General features: G+C 34.2%; 1 protein-coding gene across 1 annotated transcript in view; it reads right to left on the bottom strand.

The window, feature by feature from the left end:
* The window catches only part of CFAP47 (cilia and flagella associated protein 47), an 890592-nt gene that overhangs the window by 417762 nt on the left and 446047 nt on the right, over window positions 1-26783 (bottom strand). The window contains 1 exon segment of the mRNA XM_078146130.1: window positions 18239-18350. Coding sequence (XP_078002256.1) covers window positions 18239-18350 — 112 coding nt within the window.

Raw genomic sequence — 26783 nt, 5'->3', positions numbered from 1 at the left:
GGATAAACAAGCAAAAAATAGCATGGAGGAAAATACACAGTTATCATAACTATAAACATGAATGGGATGAACTCACCCATAAAAAGGAAGTGGATAGCAGAATGGATTAAAAAACAGAATCCAACAATATGTTGCTTGCAAGAAACACTTTTGAAGCAGAGAGATACACACAGGGTAAAGGGGCTGGAGCACAATCAGTTATTATCCTTCAGCTAAAGCAAGGGAAGCAGGGGTAGCAATCATAATTTCAAACAAAGCAAAAACAAAAATAGATCTAATTAAAATAGATAAAGAAGGAAACTATATCTTGCCTAAAGGTACCATAGACAATGAAGTCATATTATTACTAAATATATATGTACCAATTGGTATAGCATCTAAATTTTTGAAGAAGTTGAATGAATTAAAGGAGCAAATAGATAATAAAACTATACTTGTGGGAGACCTCAACTTTCCCCTCTTAGAACTAGATAAATCTAACAAAAAATAAATAAACAAGAAAGAAGTTGAAGAGGTGAAAAAAATTCTAGAAAAGTTAGATATGATAGATCTCTGGAGAAAATTGAAAGAGAATACAAAGGAATATACTTTTTCTCAACAGTACATTGCACCTACACAAAAAATTGACCATATATTATGACATGAAAACCTCACAACCAAATGCGGAAAAGCAGAAATAGGAAACACGTCCTTCTCAGATGATGCAACAAAAATTACATTCAATAATGGACAATGGAAAGAGATTAAAAATTAATTGGAAATTAAATAATCTAATGCTAAAAAACAAGTAGGTCAAAGAACAAATCATAAAGCTAGAAAAAAAATAATAAAATTCATCTGGAAGAATGAAAGGTCAAGGATATCAAGGGAATCAATAAAAAAAAAGTGTGAAAGAAGGTGGTCTAGCCATACCAGATCTCAAATTGTGTTATAAAGCTGTAATTATCCAAAGAATCTGGTACTGGCTAAGAAATAAAGTGGTGGATTAGTGGAATAGATTAGATACAAATTACATTCTAGTAAATGACTATAGTAATCTAGTATATAAAAAACTCAAAGATCCAAACTTTTGAAACAAAAATTCATTATTCTACAAAAACTGCTGGGAAAACTGGAAAACAGTATGGCGGAAACTAGGTATAAACCAACATTTCACACCATATACCAAGATAAGATCAGAATGGGAATATGATTTATACATAAAGGATGATATCATAAGCAAATTGAACATGGAATAGTTTACCTGTCAGATCTATGGAGAAGGGAGGAATTTAGATCCAAATAAGATAAAGAGAGCATTAAAAAATATAAAACAGATAATTTTGATTATATTAAATTAAAAAGGACTTGCACAAACAAAACCAAAATCAAAAAGAAAACAGAAAACTGGAGAAAAATTTGCAATAAGTATCTCTAATAAAGGCCTCATTCCTCAAATATGTAGAAAACTGAGTCAAATTTATAAAAATAGAAGTCATTTCCCAATTGATAAATGGTCAAAGAATATGAACAGGCAGTTTTCAGACAAAGAAATCAAAGCTAAAGTCATATGAAAAAATGCTCTAAATCACTTTTGATAAGAGAAAAGTAAATTAAAACACCTCTGAGGTACCACCTCACAACTATCAGAGTGTCTAATGTGACAAAAAAGGAAAATGTTGGATGGTGGAGGGAATGTGGGAAAACTGAGGCACTAATGTACTGTGGTGGAGTTATGAACTGATCCAAACATTCTGGAGAACAATTTGGAACTATGCCGAAAGGGCTATAAAACTGCATACTTACATGAACTGAAGCATAATGAAGTGAATAGAACCAGAAGAACATTGTACACAGTAACAGCAATATTGTACAATGAAGAATTGTGAATGACTTAGCTATTCTAAGGAATATAATGATATAAACAGGGGTGGGAAACCTGTGACCTCCAGGCCACGTTTGGTCTTCTAGGTCCTTGGGTACGATCGTAGGTCCTTTTGACAGAGTCCAAGTTTTACAGAACAAATCCTTTTATTAAGGTGATTTGTTCTGTGAGATTTGGATTTGGTCAAGGGCCTCACTTGAGTTCCACCCCTGAATTCTAAGACAATTCCAAAGGATTAATAATGAAGCATACTATCCACCTCCAGAAAAGGACTGATATTGATTGAATACAGACTGAAGCATGCTATTCTTTGCTTTCTTTCTTTTTTTCCTTTTATTCAAATCTTCTTGTACGAAATAACCAATATGGAAATGTTTTATATAATTGCACATGTATAACCTACCTCTGATTGCTTAGTATCTCAGGAAGGGGGAGGGGAGAGAGGAAGAGAGGGAGGGAGAGATAGAATCTGGAACTCAAAACTTTAAATAAAAAAAATTTTAAAAATAAATGACCATGAAAAAACTATGTCCCCAATGTCTAATAATCAAAAAGTAAAGCAAATTCAGAGGTTATACCTCATAACCATCAGATTGGCAAAATTGAAAAAAAAAAGATGAAAGTGATAAATGTAGTAGTTGTGGGAAAACAGGCACATGAATCCACTGATGGTGAAGCAGTGAATTGGTACAGCCATTATAATACACAATTTGGAACTATGCCCTAAATATTATTTAATTGTGTATGCCCTTATATTATGTAGTACCACTACTAATCTCAAGTCACAAAGATGTCAAAGAAAGAGGAAAATGACCCATATGTACAAAAATATTTAGAGCACCACTTTTCTGATGGCAAAGAACTGGAAACTAAGGAGGTATCTATAAAATGGGGAATGACTAAACAAATTATGGTATATGAATGTAATAAAATGCTGCTGTGTGGTAAGAAATTGTAAAGGGAAGACTTTCAGAGAAACCCAGGAATATTTGTAAGTATTGAACAAAGTGACAAAACCAGGAAAACAATTTACCCTGTAACAAGAACATTGTAAAAGCAATTTTAGACTTCAGAACTCTAATCAATATAATGATCAACCATAATTCCAGGGGACTGAAAACAAAGAATACTACCCTCTTGAATGAGAGGTGACAGAATAAACAAAATTAAACATGGCCAAAACTGAAATTTGCTTTGCTTGACTATGCATATCTGTTCTGAGGAAAGGAGAAAAACAATGTTTATTACTTGGAATATATACATACAGATATATATATATATATATATGTATGTATGTATGTATATATACACATACATACACACATATATATACATATACACACAGATATATATATGTATGTATGTATATATACACATACATACACACATATATATACATATACACACATATACATATATGCACATACATACACATACACACATATATGTACATATACATATATGTATATGTACATATACATACACATATATGTGTATGTATATATACATATATATGTATATTACAATTTTTAAAATGAGGAGGAAAAGAAAAGGCACAGTAAACAAAAAAAAATCCTAATAAAGAAAATAAGTTGGAGGAGAGGGAGAGGAGACAGAGGAAAGGAATTTTTAATTAACCACTTCATTCAAAGTTTTACAAAAAGAGTTCAAAAAAAGGAAACAATGCAATAAGAAAATGGAAAAAGAAAAAGGATCCAATCATTTATATAAAAAACACAGAACTAAGGAAAGAGTTGACAAGTGGAAGGGAAAGAAAAGTAAAGGGCAAAGAAAAGAGAGCCTGTAGAAATAAACTTTCCTTAAAATGAATTTAGCCAAAATAATTATAGGGACAAAATACTATAAGCTTCTAGAAAGCAGAGATTGTCTTTTACCTTTCTTTGTGTCATCAGAACTTAGTATAGTGCCTGGCACATAGTCGGCGCTAAATAAATTGAATGGCTTAAAAGAGAAAAAGGAAACCATAAAATCCTAATTCAGTAAACCAAAACAAGACTAAAAATAATATTATGTTACTCATCATAATCTATCTGAATGGATTAAACAACTCAATAAAATGAAAGATAGTAAAAGTTTGGATAAGAAAATAAAACCACAGAATCTGTTGCTCTAAGAAACACATGCAAAAAATCAAAGTCACACAGAAAATAAAAATTAGAGATAAGAATAAAATTTACTACACATCCCAAGTAAAAACAAAAAAGAGGAGTTGCAATAATTATCATATAAAGCAAAAAAAACCTTGCAAAATAAACAGAAATAAACAAGGAAATTATATTATACTAAAAAAAATAAGAAAAAACAAATATTTTAAAAGTAATATACTATATTATATATATTTAAAAGTAATTTGCTAATAATATGCTACAGTATCAACATTAACCAAGGAAAAATTAGCTGATATAAAAGAAGGTAGTCAGAGTAACGAAATAGCAGTAGAAAACTTGAATGTCTTTTTCCCTATTGGACATGTCTAATAGAAAACTAAACCAAATGGAAGCTGGATAATTTAAAGCATCTCATGGAACTTTTACAAAAATTGACAATATGTTATGGCATAGAGACTATGCACTTAGTATAAAAAAGCAGAGATAAAAGAACATTTCCAATTTCTTGTGAAAGACATTTCTTTTGAATGATACACTAAGGAGCCAAATTGCAAAGAGTTGAAAAGTGAGCATAATAACATGAAAGCCTATTTCAATTAATTTGAACCTATGTTTTTAAGATGGGTAGTAGAGAAGTTTCAGGGCCTTAATTTAATCAAAACATCAATTTTTTTCTTTATAACAGTATTTAATTTTTTTCTAAATCTTAATTATTAGTACCATTTATTGGATATTTTATCTTTTGGGGAGTTGAAGAAAGTTGCCAACTAAAAACCAAGTGGGAACTATATTTATGTTTATAGAAATCCTTGATCATTTATAATATATTTAGAGAACTGATTTTAGATTTTATATGTAAAAGTCACATGGATTATGTAAATTTATGAAATTTCTATCTGTATAGAGAAGGCAGCCATTGACATTTGCAGTATAACTTAAAAACAATGCAGCTAATATGACATGAAATGTATAATTTAGTATAGAGAAGAGGATGCTTATATAATATGCAAAGAATTAATGTAGTGATTCATCTCCTAGCTTTCCTTTCTTATCGTAACATTTTTGGATTCATTTGGGTTTGATTGCTTTATTATCCTCTTGCTCTTCCTTCACTTTCTCCATTCTCCAGTAAATATTGTTATTATAGATAGCTTTCAAAAGTATTTAAAACAAAATCTCACCTATATAATCATGAAATTTATAGATTTATATAAATTTATAGATTTATAGATTAAGTTTGATCTTGAAAAATATATTGAACTAAATAAATATGCAATGGGGCTATAAAATTCTGGTATCTTAACAGAAGAATAAATCTGTGAAATATATTGTCTCATAAAAAAAGCCTCATTAATATCATGGAATTAATGAGACAGTAGCAAATAGAGCAAGTTTTAAAATTTCACTTGATTGATCTCTTACCTTGAATTTTAGATAGATAAATTCAGTTTGTTCTTACGTTAAAATGTAAGATTGTAAATACTGAGGTGTAAAAATGTAAATGCCATAGCCTCACCTCCATTTGTGAGTTTTCAACATTATTAATGTTTAAATTCAACTTAATTTGATTACAAATTATACAGCATGAAGATATCCAGAATATATATTTCCTTATTGACTCTTTTTTCTTCCTGATTGATCTGGAAGTATTCATAATTTGGGAAAGTGTATTAGAGAATAAAGGAAATCCTAAATTTATGAGGTTATTGAAAGGATTTTAGATTTTGTCTCACAGCAGTTTTATTTTAGTACAATTTGGATCTGTTGGATTCTTGATTTCCCTATGGTAGTTGCAAATAATTATACTACTTGCTTTTATCTCTTGGAATTTTGTTAATGCCTATACTCTAATTATGGTGATAAAGACTATGAGGGAATAGAATTAATAGACAGAATGTATGTAGAGTTTTGCAAACTAATCTTCTTGCTGTTTTTGTACAATGAAAGAAACTTCATCTCTCTGTGTCTCTGTGTCTTTAATTGGCTTTCTTTCATGCCTAGAAGGTACATCTTCCACATTTTCACCTCTTGGAATTCTTAGTTTCCTTCCATACACCAACTTTTTATGGTAACCTTCCCCTGATGCCCCTGGCTTCTAGTTCCTTTCCCCGACAAATTCCCTTTTTAAAAAATTTTATATCTGTATACATTGTGTCTCTACTAAGTACTTTTGTCTGTGTATCTACCAGCCTTGCATAATAGCTGGAATGAAGTAGAAACTTGTTGATTGGTTGAATGAAATAAACAATCTGTATAAGTATATGCAAATATTTGTCAATCTTTTTTGTATTTTTTTCTATGCTTGGACTTTTGTTATTCTTTTTAATTGTATTGTTTCCTTGTTCATATATTTGCTGTTGATGGAAGTTTAAAACTTAACCTTTTTTAAAATTACACAAAAGTTATAAGAAAATGATAAAAATATTTATAAGAAAACTTAGTGAATAAATGAATGAATTGGAGTAAATTAATGAATACATGTTCAAATGAATAAGTGCCCAAAGTATATAAATAATTAAAGATTGATTGTAAATAATCATTTGAAAATCATTATTAATCAGATAATTAACCTTTATTAAGTGCCTACTATTTACCAGGTACTATGCTAAGCCTTGGGGATACAAAAAAAAAGGCAAAAAACAAATTCTTGCTGTCAAGAAGCTCACAGTTAAATAGGGGAGACAACAGTTAAATAATTATGTACAATTAATATATAGATATAGATAGATATAGATATATCTATATATGCATACACACACACACACACACACACACACACACACACACACATATATATATATAATATATATATATATATATAATTTGGGAGTGATCTCAGAGGGAAGTATTGCAATTAAAATGGATTAGAAAAGGTTCTTGTAAGAGGTGGGATTGTAAATGAGACTTGAAGAAGCCCATGGAAGCTAGTAGAGACACAGAGGAAAAGTGTTCTAGGCATGAGGGACAGCTAGTGAAAACATATATGGGGGAGTAAGGTATAAGAAGGTTAGAAATATAGGAAATGTCCAAATTATGAAGTGTTTTAAAAGGCAGAGAACTTTGTACTGGATATCCCAAAAGTGTCAGTACACTTTTTTGCTTAAAATGTTAAAGTATAAGAGTCTTAAGCTTTCATATACAAAGTATCCCAAAAAATGTTAGTGTACTTTTGAAATACTCTGTATTTTGTCCTGTGGGCAAATGTGCTGTTAGAGTCTACTGAATATACCTGTATTTTTAAAGAGGATCAATTTCATAGCCTAGTTAAGGATGGACTGGAGTGAGGAGATACTTATGACAGAAAGACCAATGAACAGGATATTGAAAAAGTCCAGATATTAGCTAATAAGGAACTACACCAGAATGGCTGCAGTATTTGAGAAGAGAAGGGAGAGCACATGAGAAATAGGACAAAGGTAGAAAAGATAGGAATTGGCAATTGATTGAATATGGGGAATGAGAGAGTAAGGCCTTAAAGATGACACTTATATAGTTAGCCTGCAAATTAAAACAATGTTGAGCTATCATTTAACATTCATCAAAGTGTCAAAAATGAGTCAAAGTTCCACAATTCAGTAATGATAGGATTCTGCAGAAACACGTAATGTGAAGAGAGTGATTTTTTTGGTGATTAATATGGCAATGCATGAGTTATCAAATCTTTGACCCAATAATCATAGTATCATGATATGATTCACTAAGAGTAATTCATTAGAAAGAATTATTTGTTCACAAGTATTACACTATGTTACATAACTGAAAAAACTCTGCAAATAAACCTATAATTAGAAAATTACTAAGTAAAATGCATTATAGCAATAAAATAGAATATGAACAATATTTTAGATAGATAAAAACAAAGACTATACAGAAATTTAGGAAATGTGAAAATAAAAAATGAAAAGAATGGTATATTTATCGACTATAGTTACAAAATAGGATATATATGTGTGTGTGTATATATATATACATATATATATATACATATACATACACACATATGCATGAATAAATAAAGAATATAAAAGGGTACACACTGAATGTAGCTGCTCAGTTGCTATGGACCTTTGTAGGTTGTACTTTAGCAAACTAATGTACCAATTAAGCAAATTATATTGCCCACCTTACTCCTTACATTAATTAGGTCCCTATATTTCTAAAGTTAATGCTGTATTAATGGCAATTCATTTAATACATATTCATATTTTAAGCTGTTTATTTTTCTAAATTCTTTTTAAATTGCATTTCATATTTATAATTATTGAGATTAAACTAAATTCCATAATTACTGCTGCCAAAGTACAGCTTAGCCTCTAGGCTCTATGTAGCCAAACTCTCTCCAAAATTAGTCCTATAAAAAACATAACACATTATTCTAAGAAAAAAAGGAATTTAAGTGATTTTACATGAAGTATTTATTGGTATTTAAGAATGAATCTTGCTGATTTTATGCAATTTATTTAGTACATCACTAATATGACAATATTTTCCAGTAAAATTAGCCTTTCACACTTCAATTCTCATCCATACTAGCCAGGTCACTTTAAAGTTATCAAAAAAGCAATTAAGCCTTCATGTTTTAAAGTATGCTGTCACTAACACACTCTATTTCTGCTCCATTTTTGAGAAAAAATCAGTAGAAAGACTAAAACATTCATACATTATTTCTACATCAAGCTAATATTGCAATTATTGGATCAGGGTCTATATTTTAATTTCTAAGTAGATAAAGTTTCAATATTTTTCAATTGCCTGCAATTTGTCAGGCTGAAATTTAATTTAAGAATAAAATGAGAGGTAAAGTCTTAAACAAACTATTCAAAAAAGCCTAATGTATATAATACTTAAGAATGCATGTGCATGGTCCTACATATTTTTAAATTAGCATTAGTCAGTAAATAAAAATCAAAGTGCCTACTGTGTGCCTACCACTGTGCTAAGTGCTGGGGACACAAAGAGAGGCAAAAGAGAAACCCTGACCCTGAGGAGCCCACAGTCCAATGGAGGAGACAATATATAAATAAGTTATGTATAAGAAAGCTAAATACAAGATAAAAAAAATCAATAGAGATAAAGCATTACAATTAAGAAGGATTGGGAAAGGCTTCCTATAGAAGACAGGATTTGACTTTGAGGAAACCAGGGAAATCAGGAGCCAGAGATGAGGAGAAAAAGTACTCCAGGCATGGGGACAGTCATTGAAAAATGCCTGTATTCAGGAGATGGAATATCTTGTGCAAATAACAGCAAGGAGGTTATTTATTATCACTGTATTAAAGAGTACATGGGAGAGTTTAAGATGCAAAAAAACTAGAAAGGTGGGCAGTAGGAGGAGAGGTAAATTATAAATGCCTTTAAATGCTAAACAGAGGATGTTGCATTTGACCTAGAAGTGATAGGGAGCCAAAGGATGTAGAAGAGAGACATGATCAGGCCTGGACTTTAAAACATTTACTTTGGTGGCTGAACAGAGGATGGATTGAATTGAGAAGAGATTTGTGGCAGGCAGACCAACCAGCAGAGTATTGCAATAGTGCAGACATGAGAAGAGGAGGGCCTGCACCAAGTTGGCAACATATCAGAGACAAGAAGGGGAAATATTCTAGAGCTTTAACAAAGGTGAAATCAACAGGTGTTGGTGACAGCTTAGATAGGGGGCATCTGAGAAACAGTGAAGAGTGAAGGAAGATACCTAGATTGTGAGCCTAGAACCATGGGAGGATGGTGATACCCTTAAAAGTAATAGAGCATTGTGGAAGGTGGAAGATTTGGAAGGAAAAATTTTAAGCTCAGTTTTGCACATGTTGAGTTTAAGATGGTTAGAGGACATCCAGTTTGAAACGTCACCGAAGGTGCAAGACTGGATGGAGTCCATCTGAGAGATTAGGGCTCCATCAGTAGATCTGAGAATTTGAGATGACAGTTGAATCCATTCACCCAGTGAAATAGTATAGAGGGAAAAGAAGACCCAGGACAGAGTTCTGTGGGACACTCACAGCTGGTCAGCATGACCTGGATAAAGATCCAGCAAAGGAGACTGAGAATGAGTAGTGAGGTAAGTGGGAAGAGAACCAGGAGTGAATAGTACCCTAAAAAGCTAAAGATAAGAAAGCATCAAGGAGAAGGGGGTCATTGACTGTCAGTATTAAAGACTTCAGAGAGGTCAAGAAGAAGGAAAATTGAGAAAAGCTCATTAGATTTGGCAATTAAGAGATCACTATAATCAGGGAGAAGCCAGGCTATAGAAAGTCAAAGGTGAGAGTGAGAGAACAGTACATGGGGCCCCTATTGTAGAAAGCCTTCCCAAATAGCTTAGCCACAAAAAGGTAGAAAAGATGTGATATTTCCTATCAATGTGAAGACTTTGGAGGAAAGTGTTGTTGTTGTTTTTTTCTGTAAATCAATATTTAGTTCAGTTTAAATTACCAGAGGCAATATAACTTTCCTTTGGATTGCTTCCAAATGAATGACTGGATTGATTTCTAGATTGAAAATGTATTTTAAGGAGAATCATGCATGCTGAATTCCAATATTTTTCCATTAGTAAAGGCATGATAATAAGAATTAAAGAACACTTTTTTTGTGAAAGTCAGCTCTACTACTTTAGAGTTATACTCTATGCACAGGGTCTTTGATACCAGTTTCCTCACCTGTAAAATGAGTAAAATAACACACTTGTAGGAAAGGATTATAGGGCCCCAGAGTTGAAAGGACCTAAGAGCTCATCCTGACCAATGTGATCATTTTAAACATAATCAGACTAGGTCCAAATACTTATCTTGTTTAAATCATGAGATTGTTGCTAGCATCAAATAAGAAAATATAATGACCTACACATAGAAGATATTATTCTGCCTCAACCCCTAATTTCTCCCTGGAGTGCCAGTCCATTAATTCCAATTATATGCTGGATTAATTAATCAAAACTAAACATAAGAAATGCTTAGGACTTCCGCTTCCAGGAGCCAAGATGGTGGAGTGAAAAGATAGTCACTCTCACTCTCCCCTATCAACCTCTGAAAACCCAGAAAATATCACCCCAGAAAAAAAAACCCTGGAACACCTGAACTAGAAGAAAGAGGGGGAGCAGCAGTGCAGCAGCCCAGCAAATGGGTCTCCTAGTGCCTCAGAAAAAATAAGGCAGGCAGAAATACAAGGGACCCCAGGCTGATAAGTACCCTGCAACATTCATCTGAAAGGAAGTGAAGAAAACAACCTAAAGGCTTCCTAAAGCCCCAGCCTTGCTGGTTCCAACTCAACACCAGGTGAGCTGTTGGAGCCCTGCAGCTTCCAATTGTGAAGAAATCCTGAAGCCCAGGTGGTAGAAAGGGCAAACACCAACACCTGGACCTCCAAGTGCCTCAGTGGGGGGGGAGCAGGGGGGAGGGGACCTGGCAGAAACCAGCTCAGAAAACCACCAGGTGCCTTGGCACTCTACCTCAAAGGAATCTCCCAGTGCATTAGCAGAAACAAGGGAGACAACACTGCAGGGGACCCCAGGCAGATAAACACCCTGCAGCAACCATCTAAAAAAAGCTGAAGAAAGCTAAAGGAAAGGAAAAGCACGCAATCTAGAATTGCCTGAAAGTTTCAGCCTTGCTCATTCCAGCCCAACACTAGGTAAGCTTCCAGAAACCTACAGCCTCCAATTGCCAGCATCAGAGGCCCCAGCACAGAAAGCCAGTGACCAAGACCTAGACTCCCAACATAAGAAGCTTGGGTCAGTACCCTCTGTTCCCCAACAGGACAGCTCAATCTCTTCAAAGGCCAGGGAATAAAGGAACACCATGAGTAAAAAGAAAGGTACCATATATTCATATTGTGAGAAGAGTGAAGATCAAGACAGAAATTCTGAAGGGGACAATATTGTCAACAAACCCATCTGCAACATCAAAAGGGAATATAAACTGGTCTGAAGCCCAAATTTCTTAGAAGAGCTCAAGAAGGATCTTAAAAATCTAAAGAGAGAGGAAGAAGAGTCTAAAAAATACAATTGGCCAATTGGGAAAAAAAAATACACTGAAGAAAACAAGTCCCTAAAAAACACAATTGGCCAATTGAAGAAGGAAGGACAAAAACTAATAGAAGAGTACACTGAAGAAAACAAGTCTGTAAAAAACACAATTGGCCAACTGAAAAAGGAAGTACAAAAACTAACAGAAGAAAACAATCTGTTAAAAACTAGGATTGGACAAATGGAAACTAATGTCTCTGTGAGAGCAAGAATAAGTCAAACAGAAACCAAAAAAAAAAGAAAAAATAGATGAAAACGTGAAATACCTCATCAGCAAAACAACCAACTTGGAAAATCAACTCAGGACAGACAATTTAAAAATTATTGGACTACCTGAAAATCATGCTAAAAAAAGAGCCTGGACAGTATCTTTCAGGAAATCGTAAAGGAAAACTACACAGAAGTCCTAGAACCAGAAGGGAAAATAACCATAGAATGAATCCACCGATCACCACCTGAAAGAGATCCCAAATTGACAACACCAAGAAATATAATAGCAAAATTCCAAAATAACCAGATGAAAGAGAAGGTGCTGCAAGCAGCCAGAAAGAAACAATTTAAATATCATGGAACCACAGTCAGGATTACACAGGACTTTGCAGCTTCTACATTAAAAGACCAAAGGGCGTGGAACATGATATTCCCGAAGGCAAAGGAGCTTGGAAAGCAGCCAAGAATCAACTACCCAGCAAAAATGAGCATCATTTTTCAAGGGAGAAGGTGGATATTCAACGAAATAGGAGACTTCCAAACTTTCCTGATAAAAAGACCAGAGCTCAACAAAAAAAAATTGATCTTCAAGTACAGGACTCAAGAAGGATTTAAAAAGGTAAATTGGACAGAAAGATACAATGTCATTAATGGGGGGGGGCAGCTGTTTAAACGCCTATAAGGGAATGTGACACTTGCAACTCTTGAGAACTGTATTGTTATTACACAATGTTAAAGGAGTATACATAAAGAGGGTGGATAATCATTGACTTTGATGTAATGATTTAAAAAAAAACTAATCAAGTGGGTTAAATGGATCCAAATAGGTGGATCAGTCTGATCTTAGAAAATGTACTGAGAAAGGAGGAGGCAGACAAGGGTAAATTACATTACAGGAAAAGGCACAAAATCCTATTACAGCAGAGGGAAAGAAGAGAAGGGGGAGCATTGTTTGAACCTTACTCTCATCAGATTTGGCTCAAGAAGGGCATAACATAATCAGTTAGGTATAGAAATCTAACTTGCCCTATAGGCAGTAGGAGGGAAAAGGGGAAAGAAAAGGGAGGGGGAAAGAAGAAAGGGAAGAAGCAGTAAGAGTAAAGGAGAAGGAAAGGGAAAAGGATAATAAATGGGGGAGGGAATGAAGGAGGCAGTGGTCAAAAGCAAAACACTAGTGAATGGGGAAAGGAAAAAGGAGAAAGAAAAGCATAAATGGGGGGAAAGGATGGAGAAAAAGACACAGATAGTAATCATAACTGTGAATGTGAATGGGATGAACTCTCCCATAAAATGGAAACAGATTGCAGAATGGATTAAAAACCATAATCCTACAATATGTTGTTTACAGGAAACACATTTGAAAAAGAGTGACACATACAAGGTAAAGGTAAAAGACTGGAGCAGAATATATTGTGCTTCAGCTGAAGTAAAAAAGCAGGGGTAGCAATCCTGATCCAGACAAAGCAAAAGCAAAAATAGATCTAATCAAAAGAGATAAGGAAGGAAACTACATCCTGCTAAAAGGCACCATAAACAATGAAGTAGGATCATTACTAAACATGTATGCACCAAATGGTATAGCATCCAAATTCTTAGAGGAGAAGTTCAGGGAGTTACAGGAAGAAATAGACAGCAAAACTATACTAGTGGGGGACCTGAACCTCACCTTCTTGTCACTAGATAAGTCTAACCACAAAATAAACAAGAAAGAAGTTAAGGAGGTGAATGGAACATTAGAAAAGTTAGGTATGATAGACCTCTGGAGAAAACTGAATGGTGACATACTTTTTTTCTGAGAAGTACATGGCACATATGACACAATAAAAATTATATGTAATAAAGGGCCATGGAAAGATAGACTAAAAAATAATTGGAAACTAAATAATCTCATCCTAAAAAATGATTGGGTCAAACAACAAATCATAGAAACAATCAATAATTTCATTCAAGAGAATGACAATAATGAGACAACATACCAAAACCTATGGGATGCAGCAAAAGCAGTTCTTAGGGGAAGTTTTATATCTCTAAATGCTTACATAAATAAAATAGAAAAAGAGGAGATTAATGAATTGGGCATACAACTAAAAAACTTGAAAAAGAACAAATTGAAAATCCTCAATTAAACACTAAATTAGAAATATTGAAAACCAAAGGAAAAATTAAAAAATTGAAATTAAGAAAACTATGAACTAATAAATAAAACTAAGAGCTGGTTTTATGAAAAAAAAAATAAAATAGATAAACCTTTGGTTAATTTAATTAAAAAAGAAAGAAGAAAACCAAATTACTAGTATCAAGGATGAAAAGGGTGAAGCTACCACCAAGGAAGAGGAAATTAAAACAGTAATTAGGAATTATTTTGCCCAACTATATGCCAACAAATTTGACAATCTTAGTGAAATGGATACATATTTACAAAAATATAAATTGCCCAGATTAACCAAACAGGAAGTAAAATACTTAAATAACCCCATCTAAGAAAAAGAAATTGAACAAGCCATTGATGAACTCCCTAGGAAAAAATCTCCAGGGCCAGATGGATTTACATGCAATTCTATCAAACATTTAAAGAATTAATTCCAATACTATATAGACTATTTGGGAAAATAGGTGAAGAAGGAGTCTTACCAAATTCTTTTTGATACAAATATGGTGTTGATACCTAAACCAGGAAGAGTCAAAATAGAGAAAGAAAATTATAGACCAATTTCTCTAATGAATATAGATGCAAAAATTTTAAACAAAATACTAGCAAATAGATTGCAGCAACTTATCACAAGAATAATACACTATGACCAGGTAGGATTTATACCAGGAATGCAGGGTTGGTTCAATATTAGGAAAACTATCAGCATCATTGAGCATATCAACACAAAACCAACAGAAACCACATGATCATCTCAATAGATGCAGAAAAAGCTTTTGATAAAATACAACACCCATTCCTATTAAAAACACTAGAAAGCATAGGTATAAATGGAGTCTTCCTTAAAATAATAAATAGCATATCTAAAACCTTCAGCAAGCATTATATGTAATGGGACAGGCTAGAAGCATTTCCAATAAGATCGGGGTGAAACAAGGATGTCCATTATCACCACTGTTATTCAATATTGTACTGGAAACTTAGCTTTAGCAATAAGAGAAGAAAGAAATTTGAAGGCATTAGAATAGGCAAAGAAGAAACAAGCTATCACTTTGCAGATGACATGATGATATACTTAGAGAATCCTAGAGAATCAAGTAAAAAACTACTTGAAATAATAAACAACTTTAGCAAAGTTGCAGGCTATAAAATAAACCCACATAAATCATCAGCATTTCTATATATTACCAACAAAGCCCAACAGCAAGAGATAGAAAGAGAAATCCCATTTAAACTTATGTAGACATTATAAAATATTTAGGAGTCTACCTCCTGAAACAAACCCAGGAACTCTATGAACACAATTACAAAACACTTTTCACACAAATAAAATCAGATCTAAATAATTGGAAAACATCAGTTGCTCATGGTAGGCTGAGCTAATATAATAAAAATGACAATCCTACCTAAGCTAATTTACTTCTTCAGTGCCATACCAATCAAACTACCAAAATTATTTTATAGAGTTAGAAAAAATAATAACAAGATTCATTTGGAAAAACAAAAGGTCCAGAATATCAAAGGAACTAATGAAAAGAAATGCAGGGGAAGGTGGCCTAGCAATTCCAGATCTTAAATTGTATTATAAAGCAGCAATCATCAAAACTGCTTGGTACTGGCTAAGAAATAGAGTGGTGGATCAGTGGAATAGGTTAAATATGCAAGACACAGTAGTCAATGACTATAGTAATCTATTATTTGAGAAACCCAAAGACCCCAGCTTCTGGAATAAGAACCCACTCTTTGAAAAAAAACTGCTGGGAAAACTGGAAAAGAGTATGGCAGAAACTAGGCATAGACCCAAATCTCACACCATACACAAAAATAAAGTCAAAATGGGTTCAGGACTTAGATATAAAGGCTGATACCATAAGTAAAGTGGGAGAACAAGGAATAGTTTACCTATCAGATCTATGGAGAACAGAAGAATTCATGACCAAACAGGAGAGAACATTATGAAAAGCAAAATGGATAATTTTGATTACATTAAATTGAAAAGTTTTTGCACAAACAAAGCCAATGCAACTAAGATTAGAAGGAAGGTAGAAAATTGGGAAAGAATTTTTACAACAGTCTCTCTGATAAAGGCCTCATTTCTAAAATATGTAGAGAATTAAGACAAATTTATAAGAACACAAGTCATTCCCCAATTGATAATGGTCAAAGGATATGAACAGACAGTTCTCAGATGAAATTAAAGCCATCTACAGTCATATAAAAAAATGCTCTAAATCATTGTTGATTGGAGAAATGCAAATCAAAACAACTCTGAGGTACCACATCACACCTATCAGATTGGCCAACATGACAAAACAGGAAAATGATAAATGTTGGAGAAGATGTGGGAAAATTGGAACACTAATACATTGTTGGTGGAGTTGTGAAATGATCCAACCATTTTGGAGAACAATTTGGAACTATGCCCAAAGGGCTACAAAAATGTGCATACCCTTTGATCCAGCAATAGCACTTCTAGGGCTATATCCCAAAGAGATCAAACAAATGGGAAAAGTACCCACATGTACAAAATATTCATAGCAGCTCTTTTTGTGGTGGCAAAGAATTGGAAATTGAGAGATGCCCATCAATTGGGGAATGGCTGAGCAAGTTGTGGTATATGAATGTAATGGAATACTATTGTGCTATAAGAAATGATGAAAGGCTGACTTCAGAAAAGCCTGGAAAGACTTATATGATCTGATGCTGAGTGAAGTGAGCAGAACCAAGAGGACTTTGTACACAATAACAGCCACGTTATGCAATGACTAATATTGTTAAACTGAACCCTTCTCAGCATTACAAGGATCTAAGACATCTCCAGAGACCTCGGGATGGAAAATGCTCTCCACATCCAAAGAAAGAAGTATGGAAGTCGAGTCGCTATCACTAATTTTTACCTTCTGTTGAGTTTTGCTTCATCTTTCTGATGGCTCCTCCTATTGGTTTTAATTTTTACTTACAGCTTCACTAATGTGAAAATATTTTTAATTGGTATGTAAACGTAAAGCCTATATCAGATTGTGTGCCATCTTGGGGATGGTGGGGGGGAGGAAGGGGGAGAAAAATTTTCAACTCAAAAGCATATGGAAGTGATTGTTAATAAATCAAAATAAATTAATAAAATTTAAAAAAAGAAATTCTTATAAGTGCTCAAGTGGAAGATCAACTTTTTTTAGGACAGATGAATGTGTGTTCTTGTGTGAAATAATGAACCTGATATAATGCAGTTATTAATCAATTCCTCAATATTAATAGTAATAGCTAGCATTTATAAAGCACTTTCAGATTTGTAAGGTGCTTTACAAATATTATTTCATTTGATGCTCACAAAGAAAACCCCAGAGGCAGATGGTATTATTATCCCCATTTTTATAGATGAGGAAACTGAGGCAAACAGAGATTAAGTGACATGCCCAGGGTTACACAATATGTGATAAGGAAGGATTTGAATTCAGATCTTCTTGGTTCAAAGACCAGTACTCTATCCATCATGTTACCTATCTGCAATGAAGCTATGTTATTCATGACTTAAGTGGAACGTGTGTTTGTGTCTGTGTGAAAAGACAACAATTAATGAAAATATTAGAAAGTTAGGAAATTATTGATATGTGTTAAGGAAATTATTTGGTTACTATTTTGGGGAAGCTAGGTTGCACAGTGGTTAAAACACTTGGTTTAAAATCAGGAGCTCAAATCCAGCCTCAGACGCTTAATAGCTGTGTGCCCTGGTCAAATCACTTAACCCTGTTTATTTCAGTTCCTCATCTGTTAAATGGGCTGGAGAAAGAAATGGCAAAGCACTCCAATATCTTGGCCAAGAAATCCCCCAAAATGGTTATGACTGAAACTACCTAACAACAAAGTTTTGATACCTTTAAATGTGCCTCGTTTCCATGGGCATATATGTAGAATATAAGAGATCACATTATCAGGCTCTATAGTAATACTTGGACATCCCCACACCATTGGAAGATCTGAAGTTACCTAGGAAAGAAAGTTCATAAACAAAAATTACAAACTTTTAACTTTAGCATCAGGTCATTGAAAAGTTAGAACTTTAAAAATAAATTCAATTTAAATGATTCCTCATACTGATGATAAACTGTTGTTATATATCACTTTTAACTTTTGCCAGATAGTTGACATATAATAGCTCATTTTATTTCACAGCAGAACTGTGAGGCAGATGCTACAGATACTGATATCATATCCCCTATTTTATAGAAAAGAAAACTGAGGCCCAGAACGTTTGTGAGTTATCTATGCTGACTCAGCTAGTTGGTATAAGAAATGGGATTCGAAGCCAGGTCAATCTAATTCCAAGTCCAGTACTCTTTCCACCAACAAAATATAGCATGCAGAATGAAGAAATGTAGAGAAAACGGTACGCTAAGGAAGGCTTTTTTTTTACAGAAGACTTTTTATTATTGCTATGGATTTGAGGATAAGTCATGCTTGAAAGAAATGTAAAATATTTTTCAAACCATGTATAATTTGCTTAAACAGATTTTCAAAACAGATGAAGCATTTAAAAAACCAATATTAATCTTAAACTTAGCAATTAGAGAAAAATATATAGCACTTACAAAATTCGTAAGGTCATAAGGAATGAAATGTCTTTGAACCAATGAGAAATTAGTAATTTCATCCAGAAAATATCATTTTGGCATTTCATTTTCAATATCATTTTATTTTATTTTAACCATTTTTAACCTAAAGTTCAATAATGTAGCACTGAACTCTCAATGGACTGGCAGGGTATTCCTTTAGGAGAGAGGCAGAGGGGAACAGTCTGGTGATAAATGCAGTCAGACTAGAAGAAAAGGTGGTCCATACCTAAGAAGCTTTAGTCTATACCCTAAGACATTTGAAGTAGGAGGAAGGAGCCTTAGAAGAGGAGTGCTGACAGAGATGGGATCCTATGGGTAGTGGCCCTTGGGGCGCTTGTACTATGTGAAGGTAAAGACTAATGTAGTATTGTGAAGGAAAAAGGCACAAAGAGAGTGATTGACAGGAATATAGTATGGCTCCAAACTGGCTGGGGATGAATATCTTGATGCTTCATGCTAGGTATAGTTCAAATAAATGGGTTTCATCTCAAAGTCTTCTCAAAAACAACCTGGCAAATTTTGAATTTCTCTCCTTTCTTGCCCTTTTCTTCTGTCTTCTATTGCCTTTCAATCAACTGAGGCTATAAAGACATAGAAAAGAAAACCAATTTATTACCTACAACCAGGAAGACAATCAATCAATACCCATTTATTAATCTCTGGCTTGTACCAGAGCACAATGACAGTTAAGAAAATGGTTTCTTCTGTGGGTCCTTACCTCTTCAAGGATGGTAGAGTCACTCCATCACAGTGCCTATCTTACCCCCAAGATGGTAAACAACCACCATTAAATTGGATGCTGCCAAATTGGGGTCACTCCCATCAAACTGCTTCTGCACAATACATCTGACTCAGAATACCAGGGAACATCACAGTCCAAGCTTACTCTTCTCCATAATGTGTAGGTCTCACTGTCTCCTACTTCTTTTCCCTCCCCTGATCTTTGCATCTAGGATTTCCTGCTATGCCAGTCTCTCTTTTCTCCATGTTGTTCTCTGTTGCTCAGCTACCATTTCTACTAAATTTGAAGATATCTCTATGTTTTTCCAGCAACTGCATGGTTCAAAATGCTTTTACAAAGAGACAGCCAGGATCAGGGATATGCTGGAATCAGCTTCAATTGGCTCTTGATGAATGCTACAAATCAGAGCTTGTTTTAGTTTGTTAATTGTCTCTAAAGTCTAGACATGCACATTGACAGGTAACATGAGGAGGCAACAAGAACCTGATTAAAATATAACTATATATTAATATAACTATATTTTATATAACTATGTTAAAATATAAAATAAAATGTTTAACAAAATAAATAAAACTACAATAGAGCATAAATAATATAAATGTGTGATTTTCTAAGTTAATATGTGGCTCACAGGAATCCTAATGTATGGTTTAGTGGTCCTATCTCTATTTGAGTTTGACATCAATGGTCTATACCTAAGAAAGGGATGGAGAAAATGTTAATAATATAGATTAAACTTAAAAGTTTGTCCTGTATACAACCCTCCCCTCCCCCTTCAGCCCCAGCTCTCCCCAGCTAGTTGTCATAAAATCAGTCAATCATTTGACTCTTGCAATTATTAGGTATAGTAGAATGGGCCTATGTAAGGTATAACCCACTTAAGGTCCCTTTTTTATTTGTTTATGGTCCAATTTTGATTTTTGAATTATACTTTGCTTCAGATATCTGAGAAGTAGATTCACTAAATTAGAAGACAAATTGGTACTAAAAGCTCCTGGATGTGGTGAGCACTGATGCAGCAGCATCTCACCAATGAAGGCAGTATATCAGCAAGTTTCTTGCTGGAACAGTCATGAAAGACAGTGAAATTGTCATCATGGTTCTGAGTGGCACATCAACACTTGAATTCATTCCAGTATGGAGCATTGGAAAAGACTGGTGGTAAGACTTTTGAAAATGCCAAGATTTTCCTTCTTTGACCATCTGGTTAACCATAGGCTTGACTATTGTAACCTTTAGTTAGTTTGGGGAAGTACTGCATGAATTTAGATTTCTAAAACTAAATTTTACCTAGGATCAAAAATACAATAAAAAAAAAACAACTAGGTCCAGAAAATTTGCACAAGTTTAAGCTATAATTTCTAGATTAAGACTCATCAGAATACCATCAATGTCACCACAATTGTCCCTTTCTTCCATATTCACAGTACAATGTTCAGGTCTGCAAGGGCTCTGTAACGATCAGTATTATGTTCATTTCTGTTACATTGTTTAATTTATGAAGGCTCTAGTCAATTAACCAAGTCATGTAACATTCAGTGGTTAAGCTGTCACCAGGATCACACAGCTAGTAAAAAGACTTAAAAATAATCCTTGTTGAGATTTAAAAAAAATGAGATGGACAGAAATGGGCTAAAACTCACGTCTAGGGTGATTTGAAGTAAGAACTTCTTGGGATCATCCTAAGACATATTGTGGGATAAAATATACAGGAAAAGAAGAAATAACGTTAACTCAAGCAGACTGTACACTGGTGATGCCCTGGAAAGTCTTTAATAGCATCTAGATCTCAGCTGTGTTGGACCTGCCTCACCACTGCAGAGTGCCTGGTTGGTTGATAGGCAGCTTTATCCTAGAGCAGGGGTTCTTAACCTTTTTGCTATCGTGGGCCGTGTTGGCAGCCTGGTGAAATCTATGGTTCTGTCTCAGTATAATGTCTTGTTTTGTTGTTGGTTTGTTTGTTTTTGGTGAGGCAGTTGGTGTTAAGTGACTTGCCCAGGATCACACAGCTAGTAAGTGTCTGAGGTCATATTTGAACTCAGGTCCTCCTGACTCCAAGGCTGCAGGTGTATCCACTGTGCTACCTAGCTGCCCCAGTATAATGTTTTAAATACATAAAATCAAATGCATAGGATTACAAAGGAAACCAATTACATTGAAGTGATTATAAAAATAATTTAAAAAGTGCACAGAGCTAGGATAAGAACAGCTATTCTAGAGCGTTGAGGGTAGTCTCTCTTCTTTATATTTTGGGCTTTTTAGGCTTTGTGCAAAATGAGAGGAACCCTGAGAACAAAGATCCTGTAAACTGAAGTACAAAGATATTAGGGCCCAGGGGAGGGAAATCTGTGTTGACTGTGTTCATTAGCAGCTGGTGCTATCCTTTGTCTGGAAACCTTTATCATCACTGTTGTTGTAAGTAAAAATTACTTTATTAAGAAAACTAACAAACAAACAAAGAAAACACCCTCTCACCAAAAACAATATGCCTTGGGGCTAATCAGTGCTTTTCCAGCTATTTTTTTTTTTAGAGTCAAACCCAAAGCACCACCTGAACAACAACACCCCCACCCCCACATCCACCCCCAGCTACCCCCACCCCACCCCCACACACACTTATACACACATGTGGGGGGAGGGGAAGAAAAGGGAGGAAGCATTTCATGCAGCTTTTAATATATCCTGGCTCACCCTTCTCAACTAATGATCCCTAACTCTCATTGCTAGTGAAGTCAGGGTAAATGAATTCTATCCATCTCTTAACTTGCTTTAAGCTGCAAGAAGCATGCACCCCACACAGTACATCCCACTGATTCTTTATGAAGCTGTTGGAAAGCAAATTTCTTTCTCTATGCTTTTCCTACTTCCATGATCCTCCTGTTAAACTCACAATCCCTTTGTTCCTAAAGTCAATCCATACAAATTACCTTGATGCTCAAAAATCCTTCAGAAAGAACTAAAAAAATTGAAGTGGAAAGGAAATAGCTTCCAGTGACAGCCAGTACTTCTTTAATTATGAAGGCTCTAGTCAATTAAGGAAGTCATGTAACATTCAGTGGTTAAGCTGTCACCAGTAACAAGTTACTATTTAAAGGAAATGAATGGTTTCACTAAGAAAGAAGAAATTCTTTGGTTCAACTTTCATCTCACAAAACTTAGTTGTTGTTTTTCCTTTATAAATAATACTTCATTTGTGATTTTAGGGCACTTGTGATTTTTTGAAATAATTTTATTTTTGGAAAGTAAGCTGCTTTGCTTTTGCTATTGATTCTGATTATCCTTTAATATAAAATTGGTTCTCATGTAATCCTTATTCCAAAGTTACAAGTATGTACCTCCTTTATGAAATGAGGAAAAATAGCTGGGAAACTCATTCGAAAACAGGTGATTGTTTTAAATATCTTAAGAGCCTTTTTTAAAGCCAGAACCTGTTATTTCACAATGCTGAAAAACACAATAGTACTAAACTTAAGGGCAAAATTCTGAGTGAAATATGTGAAGCTGTGTAATAAATCTTTAAAGGTTATTAATCAAAAATCGAGGACTGGATATAAACATGTGTATGTGTCTTTCCTTAATATTTTCAGTGATTTGGGTATAATTTTTCTCTTTTTCCCCCCACTAACAGAGAACTGAGCTTTAATTAAAAGTCCTCATTTTTAGAAATGTTCTCGACCATTTGTGGATGAGGGCTGCAGAGTCAGAATTTGAAACCTAGAATTGAAATCAATATCTGTCAGTGTATAGTCAAGAGAAATATCATAATTATCATAAAGTTAAGAGTTGGGGGGAAAGGCCTTAGGAAGGAATTGGCTTTGCATAGAAAAAAGATTGATGGCCCCTTCCCTGGGCCTCTTCTGTGCTTGTCTCTTCTTTTGGGGATTGTGAGTAAAGAATTGCTATGAGACTCTGGGTGGTAAGAGGAGCAGAATCTCCCCACTTTGCTGCTATGGGTCTTCGAGCGCATGGTTCCTGTTTCTTTTGTGCTTATTCTTTCTTGATCTTAAGTAAATGGGTGTCCAGAGATGTATAGATTTTGTGATGCTAGAAAAGTCAGTAACAGCAACAGTGTGCAATGATGGACTTTGATAGACTTCACTCTTCTCAGCCATGCAGTGATCCAAGAGAATTCCAAAAGACTCATGATGGAAAATGCTAACCACATCCACAGAAAGAAACTATGAAGTCTAAATGCAGATCAAAACATATTTTTTCTCTCTCTCTTTTTCTTTCTTGTGGTTTTTCCCTTTTGTCTGATTATTTTATAACATGACTAATGTTGAAATAAGTTTAATAAGTTTGTACACATATAAGCTATATCAGATTTCATGCTGTCCTGAGGAGGAGGGAGGAGAAGGAGGGGGAAAATTTAGAACTCAAAGTCTTATAAAAGTTTAAATGACTTTTTAAAAAATGTATTGATTTTAAAAAATCAGAACAATCACAGATTCCCTCAGCCACCAGAACTGGTAGCAGGGTCCACTGGAGCTCATAGGAATGGTAGCCAAATCTTATGAGTAACCAGTTATGAAGAGTACCCTGATTGACCCAGCCCTCAAGGGGATTTTCCTGTCAGCTGAGATATCTTCTCCATCAAGGGGTCAACCCAATTGAGCAAGAAAAGAACTTTTCCATTACCAATAACCGGGGGTATGCTGGCAACAATGCTTTAGGCTAATCAACACATTTCCAGCTTTTTTCTGTTACAGTCAAACCCAGGACACAAGGCAAACAATACACATAAACACAAAAAGTTTGTGTACATGGTTTAACAGCTGGCTCCAAGAGGGAGAAAATGTCTACATGACACACCTTTGGATTTAATTTGCATTATTAACAGTTTCACCATCAATTTCTTAAGTCTAGAGTCTAGAATCTAGACAATAAATGAAATAACAAAACCAACCCTGATTTTTAGTTTTTGTTGGTTTTCAAAGTGTGCTCACACTGAAAATTTAGTAATTGGATCTCATGAGCAGATTCAAGCTGGCTTCAGTATAACCCTGTCAATGGAACTCCTGGAAGTGATATTCACAGGGTTTCCTCAAAGGGAAAAGTACTTCCAGTGATAAGAGCCATGAAGTACCTCCCCCAAGACTCCAAATGTTGGAAATATTGAGGTGTTGGGTTGACTAATGCTATTGCCCAGGAGCCCCCATTTGGTGTTGTATACATTGATTATCAATTAGCCAGATAGATTTAATTAGTTGTGTTTTTTTTTTAAATATTATTCCCTTATAGCAAGGACAGAAGTTACAAAATACCTCCCAAACCAGAGCACCCCTCCACCCTAACGACACTTGATTATGGGCTCAAACATAAGGCACAAAGTTATTGAGGCATACATGTAAGAGAAAGCTAGTTCATTGAATGGGCTTTTAGACCTAGTAAAGATAATCCCTTGAGGCAGATGGAGGTCTACCAAAAAGCCAGGAAAAGAAGATCAATTACACCCTTGGTTTTCTGTTAATGAATATGGGTATCTTTTGGATTCTTTAATGCTGTTTACACATGAGTTTCTTCCAACTAAACCTGCCAATGTGGTAAAAAATGTTAAAATGCCATGCCAAGGAACACTACATTTAATTTCCTTTATTTTGTATTTGGGGACTTTACACAAAGACTGAGAGCCCCAGCACCATAGGCTCAGTCAAGACTAGTTCCTCAAGTTTACCTGTGGGGTAACTTACCTATAGTTAACTGTAGGGTAACTACAGGGTAACCTGTAGGGGGACTTTATATGTCCAACTGAGATTTACATGTAGCATCTCCAATCATTCTTAACATGTGGGACTCCTACCTCATGTATTGGTTGCAAGTAAATACCACCCTATGTATCATCCTACACTATTTAAGGAACAGCTTAATGCACCATGATAAAGGATGAGGCTTTAGATAATGGTTTGCTTTACTAAAAAACAAATAATTTTCTCACATCCAATTGGAATATTGACTAGAAAACTCTGGGATTAATGGAATTTCTATTATGAATTCCAAATATTCCATAATTACTTTAAAATGTCACACCTTGGCTAACATGTATATTTATTAGCATATCAATGCTTCAATGTTTCTTTTCCAAATCCTTTCTTTTCTCCATCATCAGACACAGTTTCACCAGCTGCCATCTTGTCTCATATGACCACAGAGAATTTTGTAACTAAAATGAGTGGTTTTTCATGAGTCTAAGGAAACATATTCCATACTATGGAATTGGAGCCAGTGTTCCTGGGAAGTAAAAATAAAACAGGTTAAATCCCTCTCAGAAATTCTTTAGTATGGTACAGGTGCTATGAAATAGTTACAGAGGAGTTTTGAATGTCCTACATTTTAATGCTATTTTTCCTATAAGAAATTGGAAATGGGCTACCTAATTAATATAAGTCCTTTTTTAAAAGAACTATGCTCTTCAACTAGATAAATATAATTACTCTTCTCTAGCTTAACCAAGGTTTTAATTAATTCCTTAGACTTAATGGAAGTCATCCATCCTTTTAATATAAACCTTTTAAATTAAAAGAAGATTGTAGACTCAAAATTATCCTAGCTTGAAAAATTCACTAATTATTAAATAGTTTTGGATGGAAATTGTCTTTTCAAGTTTGTTCCAACTGGTAGTATTATCTAAGTCTTTTTTGGACATTGTTTTCTGGAATCAAATATCAGGAAGTCAGTAAAGGCTTTTCACCAGTCATGGTGTAGCTATTAATCCCACTTCTTCAGATCAGTAATTTCTAACTTACTTCAGTTTAGTAAATATTTATAAACCTAGTAGAGATGAGGGAGTTAATTTCATGCTCAATTATAGGAAAGGAAGCCCTGTCATATTATCCTATAATAAAGTTCTCATATGTGTGTGTGTGTGTGTATGTGTATATAGGGGTGTGTGTGTATATATATACGTATATATATATACGTATATATATATATGTGTGTATATATATATATATATATACATACATATATATATACACGTATATATATATACGTATATATATATATGTGTGTATATATATATATATATATATATATATATACCCTATTCCTGTTTTAATGATAATAATG

Source organism: Phascolarctos cinereus, unplaced genomic scaffold (genome assembly GCF_003287225.1).
Source record: "Phascolarctos cinereus isolate Bilbo 61053 unplaced genomic scaffold, phaCin_HiC Scaffold_726;HRSCAF=1367, whole genome shotgun sequence".
NCBI lineage: Eukaryota > Metazoa > Chordata > Mammalia > Diprotodontia > Phascolarctidae > Phascolarctos > Phascolarctos cinereus.
The sequence above is the reverse complement of the archived record's forward strand: the minus strand, read 5'-3'. Positions and strand labels throughout refer to the sequence as shown.